At 43.3% G+C, this 14969-nt stretch overlaps 1 protein-coding gene across 1 annotated transcript in view; it reads right to left on the bottom strand.

Annotated features, from left to right (window-relative positions):
• The window catches only part of LOC311145081 (mediator of RNA polymerase II transcription subunit 27-like), a 114846-nt gene that overhangs the window by 33286 nt on the left and 66591 nt on the right, over positions 1-14969 (bottom strand). The window contains exon 4 of the mRNA XM_084181259.1: positions 3718-3811. Coding sequence (XP_084037385.1) covers positions 3718-3811 — 94 coding nt within the window. The remainder of the gene's footprint in view (positions 1-3717; positions 3812-14969) is intronic.

The raw sequence follows: 14969 nt of genomic DNA, 5'->3' as shown, positions 1-14969 counted from the left end.
GCCTCGAGTCTTGGGTATGACGCTACAAGCTTGGCACAACTGTATTTGGGGAGTATCTCCCATTCTTCTCTGCAGATCCTCTCAAGCTCTGTCAGGTTGGATGGGGAGCGTCGCTGCACAGCTATTTTCAGGTCTCTCCAGAGATGTTCGATCGGGTTCAAGTCTGGGCTCTGGCTGGGCCACTCAAGGATATTCAGAGACTTGTCCCAAAGCCACTCCTGCGTTGTCTTGGCTGTGTGCTTAGGGTCGTTGTCCTGTTGGAAGGTGAACCTTCGCCCCAGTCTGAAGTCCTGAGCAGCGCTCTGGAGCAGGTTTTCATCAAGGATCTCTGTACTTTGCTCCGCTCATCTTTCCCTCGATCCTGACTAGTCTCCCAGTCCCTGATTGGTGGAGTGCTGCAGAGATGGTTGTCCTTCTGGAAGGTTCTCTCATCTCCATAGAGGAACTCTGGAGCTCTGTCAGAGTGACCATCAGGTTCTTGGTCACCTCCCTGACCAAGGCCCTTCTCCCCCGATTGCTCAGTTTGGCCGGGCGGCCAGCTCTAGGGAGAGTCTCGGTGTTCCAAACTTCTTCCATTTAAGAATGATGGAGGCCACTGTGTTCTTGGGGATCTTCAAATCCTGTCCAATCAATTGAATTTAGCACAGGTGGACTCCAATCAAGTTGTAGAAACATCTTAAGGATGATCAATGGAAACAGGATGCACCTGAGCTCAATGTTGAGTCTCATAGCAAAGGGTCTGAATACTTATGTAAATAAGGTATTTCAGATTATGTTTTTTATCAATTTGCAGAATTTTCTAAAAACCTGTTTTTGCTTTGTCATTATGGGGTATTTACATTTTAGTCATTTAGCAGACACTCTTATCCAGAGCGACTTACAGTTAGTGAGTGCATACATTTTCATACTGTATTGTGTGTAGAAATACAAAAAAATCTATTTTAGAATAAGGCTGTAACATAACAAAATGTGGAAAAAGGGAAGGGGTCTGAATACTTTCCGAATGCATTGTATGCCATGGGTTGTATGTGTACTTGTGTTTACAAATGTTGTATACAACAATACAGTTTAAAGTCACACACAACGTAGGCTACAAACTTATTACAACTGTAGCAGGCCAATCCTGCTCCTGGAGGTATGCTGGGTGTGCATGCTTCTGTTCCAGCCCAGCATTAACACACCTGATTCAGCTAAAGGAAAACCTAATGAGTTGATACCAATGTGTATTATTGTTGGCCTCGAATAGAAGTCTTCTCACCCAGTAGATCAGGGAGTGGAGCAAGTGTGGCCACCTCTGGTATGGACTTTTTTGTTCTTTACTAAGATGTCTTAACATTTACAAACAAGTTAGCTTATTTGTATATTTTGAAATTATATGTTGATTCATTCAATTTGTATTAATTGAAGCGAAGTGTTTAAACTTGTTAACTTAAAAACATTATTCAAGATTAACTCGTGTCAATGTTCATTAATCACAGATCACAATTCTACAATATAAAGGTGTGAAGGGGATCTGTCTCCAATTTGTCTGTGTTTCTGTGTTGCTTCCTCAAATGAACATAACGTCTTTGTCCAGTTGTGAGATCTCCATTCTGTTTTATTTGATTATCACTCTGTCTCAGGATTTCAGCCATGTGAACCCATTTTGCAGCTTATCATATCGACATGCATCACCAATGCAGCCATATGCCTACAGTATGATGGCATTACTGGCCTAATTGGCATGTGCAATCAATGTGCCCCTTGTCATTGTACATCTGAAGCAGAGAATAGGTCAACTCACACATTATTAGCATCTTGTTAAACTAGCTATATGTTCTCAATTTTAAATGATACCAGTAGACAATGTATATAATGTATGTATGAGGCTAACCATAAGCCAGATTTTTTACATGATTTTTCTGGCATGAAATTGTTTCGTGCAAATCCAACCCTTGTATTCTAGGTACAGTACTGCACACGAAAATAAGGAGCTGACAATTTGTAGGCAAATTAAAAATGTCAAAAATCAAATCAAATAAATGAGGTGTTGGGAGCTCCATTAATCAGAAGGCCAATGGCATGGAGGAGGATTGCAGAGATGTTGGTGTTGACGTTGGGTGAAGAGAGATTTGCACAAAGTACCCATTCATTGTATTTTACATGTAGGCCTATGTAATTTACAGGAAGGGAGCTATAATCATCAATGTCATGACACAGGTATAATGAAAGCGCTATAATATACGAGAATCATAATGTCCAATTGCTAGCATATTACATGGGAAATTCATGCTTAGTGTATCATTTACAATGTTATAATGTATGTTACTGGTGATTTCTATCCTTTGGTGGGCAAATTTCACAATTTAATTTAGTCAACACATTCACAAAATGGTGGCTTTGATCAAAGTTTTGAGGTTTAGGTTGCAGCACAAGCAAACATTGTTGTTCAAATCTCTCTTCACCCACCATCAACACCAACATTCTCTGCAATCCTTCTCCATGCCATTGACCTTATGATTTTGTCTCTGTAGTCTAGCAAAGCGACATCATATAGAATTGGAAAACCAGACACAGCGATTATTGGCTTTCCTCCATCTTTATTGGTTATGCTTGCCCGGAACTAATGACAGGCGGAACTATGTTTCATGAACAGAAGATTTCCAAGCAAACATCTGCTCCTCACCTGATTGGTTAACAGCAGAGGTGGCCATGTGCAATTTGCATTAAGTAGAGCAGAGCTGGCTTTGCGCGCTGCTCCAATGTTTCAAATGTACATGTAACAACAGAAGACTCATAAGGGTCTGCATCCCCGCTCGCCATCAGGGCTAAATTATATTTTAAAAACTGATGGAGGAATAGATGCACAGGAAGAGCGGATGGAGAGAAGCAGGTGAGTGATGGCTGGAAGGGGATGTGGCTGGCTGATCACAGCTACCATACCTGAGATGTGCGTAAAAGTTAAGTAGACATTTCTGGTCTGGCGCACACAAGACTAGTTGCTGTTGCTTATAAAATGTAACTCAATTTGTAAACAAAACTGACTTTATCAACATTTTATAACAGGCGCTAGTTGGTCTCTTTAGATTGGTAAATCCGAAAAAATCTGGTAGTATCGTATGAAACGGTACTACGGTATTCTAAAAGTATCATGACATTTTGGTACCGTGATATTACCGGTATACCGTGCAACACTAGGAGAGACACACTTGTCAGTAATATGTGGACCAAATTTTTGACATGATCATCATGGTAGGGCCCTTTTTGTGGTAAGAGACGGTAAAGAAGAGCAGCTTCACCACATATCCCAGGGAACAATGTCAATAATTACAGGTAGCATTAACATTTAACACTACAAGTCTTCTTTGAATCCTTAAGCACAATCATTGGTCAAGGAACTCGACCCTGTTCCTCCATCATGGTTTTCTTGTCAAAGAATGCACACACAATAATTGCTCCAAGGTTTTTTATCTTTTGGCATTCATGGTCAGCAACCTGCACTTGGCCAGGGCACCCTCCATCCTGTTATGATGGAGTAAAAACTGAGGACTGCGTGCATAGCCTGCATTTCAGTGTTCTTTTGTGGATATTGCTGACACCATGCAAATATCATCTTGGTCAGCTTGTTTATATATTTATTGACAAATGTCAATAATTGGTCAGATGTTGAAAGTGAGCGAAGCAGAACGTTTTGGACCAGAGAAGTGTTGGATGCCCGGTGGTGAGGAGGAATCTTACCAGAAGTACTGCCGATGTCCCGTTGGGTCGGAAGAGTTCAATCGACATGTCTGGGAACATCCGGCCGATCCTCGATATCACGTCGTCCACATACCTGGAGGAGGAGATAGTCAATTTTCTCCTTTTGGAAATGAATAACAAACAGGTTTCAACCTACATCAATCCACAGTCCTAGCAAAGCATAATGTGCTGCTGTGTTATTGACATGTAGAGTCTAAATGTTTTAGGTCACTTTTCTTAACAAATATTTTGGATAATCTACACTTGAAATGATTCAACACCTGAAGCGCAGTTGAATCAATGTTTTCATGATGTTAATCAATGGTTTCAAAGAAACAAATCCCCAATTGATCACATTAGTCTGATAATATTAAGGACCCATATCAGCCACTCACCCATCCCTAATCAAACAAACACATGACTCTGTATGTTATAGTAGCTGTATGAATTCATCTCTGCTACTCTGTCATCTTGTAGGATACTTGCTCCTTTAGAAGGCCCCCAACGTCTTTCCCTCCAAGCCAGTGGATTGAGTACACTACTGCTGCAGCAGCAGCTCTCACATCAACGCCACAGATAGACAGACAGTCATGGCTAAGAGAGACAGACACTGAGCTTTAACAGTTGACCCCCATACCTCCCACACATCAATCCACTTGCACCCCTAAACCTTCGCCAGGGGGACCCTGTTAACTGTCAGCGCTGCTAGGGATCACTTTTACCCTGGACTGCGAGGCCACAAGTGCTTGCATGCTAATCGAAATATAATGAGAATCTTGATAACCATGAGCCATCGACGGACCTAAGGGTGTCATGCAAAATAGACATGAAAAGAAAATCTCATATTAAGAATGATTTTAAAAGTCATATAGAAGTCAAGAGACCCACAATCATGTAATTACCATTTTTGACCAACAAGTACAGAGGTTCACTGGTGTGTTCTCGCACACCATAAGCACATGCACATCAAACTTTAGGTCTACATTCTCACTATGTGCATTGGGATGAACATAGGTAGCAGAGTTGTTAAATTGAGATTCAGAACCTCTCAATTGGCAGCATTGTAGGGTGCCAGACTGCCAGACAGTTACAAGACAAGACTTGTTCTTACATTTAGCTGCTTAATAATTCATCTTGAGAGTGAAACTCGTTTTACTGCAACACAAAACACCACATTTTCACTGATTCAAATCAGTATAGTAAATTACTATCTCCCTAGGTGTTGGACATCCTACTTGGCATTCTGGGCTAGGAGTTCCAACTTCCAGATCCAACCCAACCAAGATATTTAAGCCTGACCAAAAAAATCCCTGGTACATGTATGGTTCAACATTGAGAACTTCAGTGTAACTACCTTGTACAAAAACAACTACCTCAATTTCTTAACCTTAGAAGAACAACACTTGGATGGATGGCTGCCTCCAGTCTCCATGTAAAGTTCACTTGCCCAAGGCAAACCCTTCAGCATGAAGATACTCATTTAGAATAAGCCTAATGACTTGTTATTAAGCTGCTCCCTAAATACAAAATGAGGATGGGTTTGAGAGTGTCCAATACATGCCTCTGTGTGTAAAAGTGGCTGCCATATACCATCCCCCTTTGTTCTAATACTTCTCATCCTTTTGCTTCCTTTTAATGCCACTGAACACTAGGCTACACATAGAAGGGTACTGGTCTGCATTGCGTTTTCTCTTTGAGTCTAAGTCTGTAGGCAAAATGAGGATATGGCATAGGGGAGGTGGATGGAGGTTTGTTGAGAGACTACGGGTGATTTTATTTGTCCATATCATTCTTAAACTATTTTGGAGATAATGATTTATGTGTATTGGGAAACTGTGAGCTCTGCTATAGCTGTAGTGCTCACAGCAAATGTGGCCCTGATGAGAGACAATAGTCTAAAGATGGTGGCATGGTTGTATTCGGTGGACTCAAGCTTAAAACACAAATGGCGTAAAAGGTGTTCGGTCGCTGTGGACTGCACAGCCAAAATTCACTTAAATCTTCTTGTGGGAAGAGCACCCTCCTGCTCTGATTGGCTCAAGTTTGGAAGCCATCATCGACAGCTGACAAAGACTCTAAATGTTGAATTGAATTGGGAAAATCAAACACCACTCGCCACCATGTCTCCAATTGTGCAGAACACACTGCAGGGGCGGCTGGTGATTGTGGGACATCATCATGTACCCAGTGTTCAACCTAATCATTTTTTCAGCAGTCATAACCGTTTCATTTTTTTTTGTGTGTGTGCGGAACAAACAGCTGACTGAAGACAGGACAGGCGTGCGGTTGAGTCTGTTTCGGTCATAACATGGACTCTTAACGTGATGAAACTTTGTTGCTCCTTGCTCAAACAAGCAAACAAGTCTTTGGTTGCCTAGGCAACACCCCCCCACAATGGAGTAACAGCACACATATAAATAGAATGGACTTAGAAGTTGGAACCATAGAAATCCTATTACATTACTAGAGGGGCTATGTCACAAACCCTCAAAGCTCCAGAATAGTCCCAGTCAATATTAGCTAGAACGTCGCGGCCCTGCTCTTCTCGCAGGCTCTATTTCCCTACGTGGGAGCATTGTGAACCATAGGTTAGGATTTTGGACCTGGTTAAATGTACATCAGGAATGGCCAACTGGCGATTCTAATTACTAATTGGGTTCATGTCCATACTAATTCCTAATCCATGGTTGGAAACTCTAACCCTGGCAATTTGACTGGTAAACTCATGGGTATACTCGTATACTTTCTTTCTAAAACTAGCCGCCGAAATTGTCGCAACCCCTATTACTAGCCTGTTCAACCTCTCTTTCGTAACGTCTGAGATACCCAGAGATCGGAAAGCTGCCGCGGTCATCCCCCTCTTCAAAGGGGGTGACACTCTAGATCCAAACTGTTACAGACCCATATCCATCCTGCCCTGCCTTTCAAAAGTTTTTGAAAGCCAAGTCAACAAACAGATCACCGACCATTTCGAATCCCACCGTACCTTCTCCGCTATGCAATCCGGTTTCCGAGCTGGTCATGGGTGCACTTCAGCCACGCTCAAGGTCCTAAACGATATTATAACCGCGATCGATAATAGACAGTACTGTGCAGCCGTTTTCATTGACCTGGCCAAGGCTTTCGACTCTGTCAACCACCGCATTCTTATTGGCAGACTAAATAGCCTTGGTTTCTCAAATGACTGCCTCGCCTGGTTCACCAACTACTTCTCAGATAGAGTTCAATGTGTCAAATCGGAGGGCCTGTTGTCTGGACCTATGGCAGTCTCTATGGGGGTGCCACAGGGTTCAATTCTTGGGCCAACTCTTTTCTCTGTGTATATCAATGATGTCGCTCTTGCTGCTGGTGACTCTCAGATCCACCTCTACGCAGACGACACCATTTTGTATACATCTGGCCCTTCATTGGACACTGTGTTAACAAACCTCCAAACGAGCTTCAATTCCATACAACACTCCTTCAGTAGCCTCCAACTGCTCTTAAACACTAGTAAAACTAAATGCATGCTCTTCAACCGAACGCTGCTTGCACGCGCCCACCCGACTAGAATCACTACTCTAGACGGGTCTGACCTAGAGTATGTGGACAACTACAAATATCTAGGTGTCTGGTTAGACTGTAAACTCTCCTTCCAGACTCACATTAAGAATCTCCATTCCAAAGTTAAATCTAGAATCGGTTTCCTATTTCGCAACAAAGCCTCCTTCACTCATGCTGCCAAACATGCCCTCGTAAAACTGACTATCCTACCGATCCTTGACTTCGGCGATGTCATTTACAAAATAGCCTCCAACACTCTACTCAGCAAATTGGATGTTGTCTATCACAGTGCCATCCGTTTTGTCTCCAAAGCCCCATATAATACCCACCACTGTGACCTGTACGCTCTTGTTGGCTGGTCCTCACTACATATTCGTCGCCAAACCCACTGGCTCCAGGCCATCTATAAATCACTGCTAGGCAAATCCCCGCCTTATCTTAGCTCATTGGTCACCATAGCAACACCCACCCGTAGTCTGCGCTCCAGCGGGTATATCTCACTGGTCATCCCCAAAGCCAACACCTCCTTTGGCCGAAATTCCTTCCAGTTCTCTGCTGCCAATGACTGGAACAAATTGCAAAAATCTCTGAAGCTGGAGACACTTATCTCCCTCACTAACTTTAAGCATCAGTTGTCAGAGCACCTTACCGATCACTGCACCTGTACACAGCCCATCTGAAATTAGCCCGCCCAACTACCTCATCCCTATATTGTTATTTATTTTGCTCATTTGTACCCCAGTATCTCTATTTGCACATCATCTCTTGCACATCATTCCAGTGTTAATACTAAATTGTAATTATTTTGCACTATAGCCTATTTTATTGCCTTACCTCCATAACTTGCTAAATTTGCACACACTGTATATATATGTATTTCTGTTTCTGTATTTTTGATTTTTGACTTTGTTTTGTTTTACCCCATATGTAACTCTGTGTTGTTGTTTTTTTATCGCACTGCTTTGCTTTATCTTGGCCAGGTCGCAGTTGTAAATGAGAACTTGTTCTCAACTGGTTTACCTGGTTAAATAAAGGTGAAATAAAAAAATAAAAAAATGGCTGCATGGTACTTTAATGGTATGTAATTGTGATGCAATACTTTCCATTGTAATGTAGAATGTTCATTCAAATGATGTTAACTGATGTGGCTCATGCAATGGAATGTATTTTTTGTAATGTCAGTTGATTTGAATAAAAAAATCACAGTACATATTTTAGCACATACACTATACAGTGAGGGAAAAAAGTATTTGATCCCCTGCTGATTTTGTACGTTTGCCCACTGACAAAGAAATGATCAGTCTATAATTTTAATGGTAGGTGTATTTCAACAGTGAGAGACAGAATAACAACAACAAAAATCCAGAAAAACGCATGTCAAAAATGTTATAAATTGATTTGCATTTTAATGAGGGAAATAAGTATTTGACCCCCTCTCAATCAGAAAGATTTCTGGCTCCCAGGTGTATTTTATACAGGTAACGAGCTGAGATTAGGAGCACACTCTTAAAGGGAGTGCTCCTAATCTCAGCTTGTTACCTGTATAAAAAGACACCTGTCCACAGAAGCAATCAATCAATCAGATTCCAAACTCTCCACCATGGCCAAGACCAAAGAGCTCTCCAAGGATGTCAGGGACAAGATTGTAGACCTACACAAGACTGGAATGGGCTACAAGACCATCGCCAAGCAGCTTGGTGAGAAGGTGACAACAGTTGGTGCGATTATTCGCAAATGGAAGAAACACAAAAGAACTGTCAATCTCCCTCGGCCTGGGGCTCTATGCAAGATCTCACCTCGTGGAGTTGCAATGATCATGAGAACGGTGAGGAATCAGCCCAGAACTACACGGGAGGATCTTGTCAATGATCTCAAGGCAGCTGGGACCATAGTCACCAAGAAAACAATTGGTAACACACTACGCCGTGAAGGACTGAAATCCTGCAGCGCCTGCAAGGTCCCCCTGCTCAAGAAAGCACATATACTTGCCAATGAACATCTGAATGATTCAGAGGAGAACTGGGTGAAAGTGTTGTGGTCAGATGAGACCAAAATGGAGCTCTTTGGCATCAACTCAACTCGCCGTGTTTGGAGGAGGAGGAATGCTGCCTATGACCCCAATAACACCATCCCCACCGTCAAACATGGAGGTGGAAACATTATGCTTTGGGGGTGTTTTTCTGCTAAGGGGACAGGACAATTTCACCGCATCAAAGGGACGATGGACGGGGCCATGTACCGTCAAATCTTGGGTGAGAACCTTCTTCCTTCAGCCAGGGCATTGAAAATGGGTCGTGGATGGGTATTCCAGCATGACAATGACCCAAAACACACGGCCAAGGCAACAAAGGAGTGGCTCAAGAAGAAGCACATTAAGGTCCTGGAGTGGCCTAGCCAGTCTCCAGACCTTAATCCCATAGAAAATCTGTGGAGGGAGCTGAAGGTTCGAGTTGCCAAACGTCAGCCTCGAAACCTTAATGACTTGGAGAAGATCAGCAAAGAGGAGTGGAACAAAATCCCTCCTGAGATGTGTGCAAACCTGGTTGCCAACTACAAGAAACGTCTGACCTCTGTGATTACCAACAAGGGTTTTGCCACCAAATACTAAGTCATGTTTTGCAGAGGGGTCAAATACTTATTTCCCTCATTAAAATGCAAATCAATTTATAACATTTTTGACATGCGTTTTTCTGGATTTTCTTGTTGTTATTCTGTCTCTCACTGTTCAAATACACCTACCATTACAATTATAGACTGATCATGTCTTTGTCAGTGGGCAAACGTACAAAATCAGCAGGGGATCAAATACTTTTTTCCCTCACTGTATATACAAAAGTATGTGGACACCCTTTCAAATAAGTGGATTTGGCTATTTCAGCCACACCCGTTTCTGACAGGTGTATAAAATCAAGCACACTGCCATGCAATCTCCATAGACAAACATTGGCAGTAGAATGGCCTTACTGAAGAGCTCAGTGACTTTCAACATGTCACCTTTCCAAAAAGTCAGTTAGTCAAATTTCTGCCGTGCTACAGCTGCCCCAGTCAACTGTAAGTGCTGTTATTGTGAAGTGGAAAAGTCTAGGAGCAACAACGGCTCAGCCGTGAAGTGGTAGGCCACACAAGCTCACAGAACGGGACCGCCGAGTACTGAAGCGCGCAGTGCGTAAAAATCGTCTGTCCTCAGTTGCAACCCTCACTACCAAACTGCCTCTGGAAGCAACGTCAGCACAATAACTATTAGTCGGGAACTTCATGAAATGGGTTTCCTTGGCTGAGCAGCCACACACAAGCCTAAGATCACGATGATGAATAATGCTTCACCATCTGGCAGTCCGACAGGACGAATCTGGGTTTGGCAGATGCCAGGAGAACGCTACCTGCCCGAATGCATAGTGCCAACTGTAAAGTTTGGTGGAGGAGGAATAGTGCTCTGGGGCTGTTTTTCATGGTTCGGGCTAGGCCCCTTAGTTCCAGTGAAGGGAAATCTTAACACTACAGCATACAATGACATTCTAGACAATTCTGTCCTTCCAACTTTCCTGTTTCAGCATGACAATGCCCCCGTTGGTTTGTCGAGATCGGTGTGGAAGAACTTGACTGACCTGCACAGAGCCCTGACCTCAACCCCATCTAACACCTTTCGGATGAATTGGAACACCGACTGCGAGCCAGGCCTAATCGCCCAACATCAGTGCCCAACCTCACTAATGCTCTTGTGGCTGAATGGAAGCAAGTCCCCGCAGCAACAATGTTCCAACATCTAGCGGAAAGCCTTCCCAGAAGAGTGGAGTATGTTATAGCAGCAAAGGGGGGACCAACTCCATATTAATGCCCATGATTTTGGAATGAGACGTTCGACGAGCAGGTGTCCACATACTTTTGGTAATGTAGTGTATTTTACTTCCTGCTTTGCTCCTATGGGTACACCTCGCAATGGCCGCCAGTCTACCCATTATGCCATCGTTGACTTGAATGGGGATGCCTGTTCTAATAATTATGAACTCAGCAAAAAAAGAATTGTCCTCTCACTGTCAACTACGTTTGTCAGCAAACTTAACATGTGTAAATATTTCTATGAACATAACAAAATTCAACAACTGAGACATAAACTGAACAAGTTCCACAGACATGTGACTAACAGAAATTGAATAATGTGTCCCTGAACAAAGGGGGGGTCAAAATCAAAAGTAACAGTCAGTATCTGGTGTGGCCACCAGCTGCATTATGTACTGCAGTGCATCTCCTCCTCATGGACTGCACCAGATTTGCCAGTTCTTGCTGTGAGATGTTACCCCACTCTTCCACCAAGGCACCTGCAAGTTCCCGGACATTTCTGGGGGGAATGGCCCTAGCCCTCACCCTCCGATCCAACAGGTCCTAGACGTGCTCAATGGGATTGAGATCCGGGCTCTTCACTGGTCATGGCAGAACACTGACATTCCTGTCTTGCAGGAAATCACACACAGAACGAGCAGTTTGGCTGGTGGCATTGTCATGCTGGAGGGTTATGTCAGGATGAGCCTGCAGGAAGGGTACCACATGAGGGAGGAGGATGTCTTCCCTGTAATGCACAGCGTTGAGATTGCCTGCAATAACAACAAGCTCAGTCCGATGATGCTGTGACACACCGCCCCAGACCATAACGGACCCACCACCTCTAAATCGATCCCGCTGGTGGATTTGTGCCCATAGGCGACGTTGTTGCCGGTGATGTCTGGTGAGGACCTGTCTTACAACAGCCCTACAAGCCCTCAGCCCAGCCTCTCTCAGCCTATTGCGGACAGTCTGAGCACTGATGGAGGGATTGTGCGTTCCTGGTGTAACTCGGGCAGTTGTTGTTGCCATCCTGTACCTGTCCCGCAGGTGTGATGTTCGGATGTACCGATCCTGTGCAGGTGTTGTTACACGTGGTCTGCCACTTGCGAGGACGATCAGCTGTCCATCCTGTCTCCCTGTAGCGCTGTCTTAGGCGTCTCACAGCACGGACATTGCAATTTATTGCCCTGGTCACATCTGCAGTCCTAATGCCTCCTTGCAGCATGCCTAAGGCACGTACACGCAGATGAGCAGGGACACTGAGGCATCTTTCTTTTGGTGTTTTCCAGAGTCAGTAGAAAGGCCTCTTTAGTGTCCTAAGTTTTCATAACTGTGACCTTAATTGCCTACCGTCTGTAAGCTGTTAGTGTCTTATCGACCGTTCCACAGGTGCATGTTCATTAATTGTTTATGGTTCATTGAACAAGCATGGGAAACAGTGTTTAAACCCTTTACAATGAAGATCTGCGAAGTTATTTGGATTTTTACGAATTATCTTTGAAAGACAGGGTCCTGAAAAAGGGACGTTCCTTTTTTTGCTGAGTTTATTTCAATTCCAGCACATAATATGCCATTTAGCAGACGCTTTTATCCAAAGCGACTTACAGTCATGCGTGCATACATTTTTGTGTATGGGTGGTCCCGGGGATCGAACCCACTACCTTGGCGTTACAAGCGCCGTGCTCTACCAGCTGAGCTACAGAGGACCACGTATGATCTCTGTAATTGCAAACAAAGGTTTCTGCAGTCAGGGTCAAGCTATTGGACTTTTAAGAAGCAAAGTGTCACTGGCACATCATCATGATGATGTGGCTGGTGACACTTTGCTTTTTAAAAGTCCAATATCTTGATAACATTTTGGTACTATATCAACAGTGGACTAATTTTAAAAATACCAAAAGATCATTTTTTGAGTGAAATTTCCCTTTAAAGGAATAGCCTTTAGAATACCTTGATCTACAAGTCATTAGGGCTTTTTTCTATCAACCTTGTAATTTAAATGCAAAGTTAATGAACGCTCTAAGGAAATATAGACATAAAGGGAAGTTCCATTACATAGTTTAAGAATCCACTGTGAAGAGTGTCTTGAATGTTAATGCTCCAGATTACCATTAGGAGCCGCTGAGCAGGTGAAAACCTTATTCTGTCAAAAAAAGCATTTGAAAAGTGATCTGCGAGTACCAAGACAAATCGGATCTAGCGCCGTTTCATGACAGTGAATAATAACTAAGAGACGACAAACAACAACTGACAGACTGGTATCAGCTTGCCAGTGTTTGGGGATGGAGCCTAACATTTCTCTTACACCTGCAAACGTTGCGGTTGATTATGAGGAGTGGTCAGATATTCCCTTGCTTGTGACTGCATGGCTCACTGAGATGAATACTGATAAATCAGAGCCGTCTTACTTTCTGTTCAGTCTAATCAGGGATCACTGGAATTTCATCCCCCTCAACTCTACAGTGTCGCAATGCAGCACCGGAAACGGGATGCACAGGGCCTAACCAGCGTCTGTATGCCAATCATTAGGCATACGTTCGCTAATTCAAACATTTGTGAATTGTTATAGTGTAATCTGGATGAGAAATATATTCAAGATATCACCTGATTTAAAAACAAGTGGGCAGTGTCTGACCAAGTCTGTTATGGAGAATTGGAAAAAAACAAAGCTGCGAGGACCCAAGTTTCATCGAGAAGACAAACACATTTGGTAGGGCTGGCACGGTAATTGTTTAATAGAGTAACCAATGATTATGCATGAAGACAGTCATGAAAATAAAATAGCCTTCATAACCGTTTAAAAATAAATAAATAAACTAACCTTTTTAAATCAACTTCATATTCAAGTCGACAAGCTCTACCCAAAAGCGGCAAAGCAAAAGTAAGCCTGGTTTACATTTAACAGCCGATATAAGGAGAGACGAGAGGAGGAAAAACTAGCCAGTTGTAGAATTTTGTGTTGTGGAAAGAACAGCTGACTGGAAATGGGACGGCCCGGCATTCAACAAGATGACAGGTGCGGTTGAGTCATTTTCACCGTAAAATGGACTCTTTACAACGTGATGAAACTTTCCTAATTCAATTCAACTTTTGCAGCAGAACATGCAGTCAGAAGTGGAGGAGAAGAGACAATGGGGGGCTTTTTTCTCTCTTTCTATTCAAACTACTATAATGGTGACCGTGGTCATACGGCTGACAAATAACCGGCATCCAAAATTCCATGACTGTCACAGCCCTACCATTTGGAAGTTATCACCCCAGTTACAACGTGATGTCACATTCGGAGACCAATGTGAAAAATGGCTTCTACATGTGTTTGGAAAAAATTTCCACCTCCTATGTTATTACAGTGTTAACATGTGAGTGGGGCCTGTGTGTTTGAGTGATGCTTGTGACAGGGCCAGACCTAAGACAGAAGTACAGTGGCGATGGCTCCTAATCAGGCCGCCAATTTCCCGGCGGCATCGACAGCCCCCCTTCTGTGGCTGTAATGCCCCCTAAAAAAAAGCACAGCCTTGTGGCCAAAGTGGACATTGTGCCCTTGGGCGGAATATAATAATTATAATTCAGTTCTCCCAGCTGCCATTCGTAGCTCTCACTCACATGGCTTTCTCAGATACAGTATCTAAATTCTTCTTAGCCAATGCCCGTCACATGATTGGGTCCCTCTCACAGGCATCGCAGACCCAAAGTACAAGTGAAGACCGACATATCGGGGATGCAACGGAGCGTGTCTTTCTTATTGAATTCCGAGGCACACATTGAAGACGTTAGAACTGTCCAAATGTACTTTTCCTCAGCTAACAAGATGACTAACAAACAGCATAAATCACTAGCCTATGTCAATCTACTATCTCCCACAGTACAAAGGTTTACCTATTCTATTGGTC

The sequence above is a fragment of the Coregonus lavaretus genome, assembly GCF_964263955.1.
Source record: "Coregonus lavaretus genome assembly, chromosome: 17".
Taxonomy (NCBI): domain Eukaryota; kingdom Metazoa; phylum Chordata; class Actinopteri; order Salmoniformes; family Salmonidae; genus Coregonus; species Coregonus lavaretus.
The sequence above is the reverse complement of the archived record's forward strand: the minus strand, read 5'-3'. Positions and strand labels throughout refer to the sequence as shown.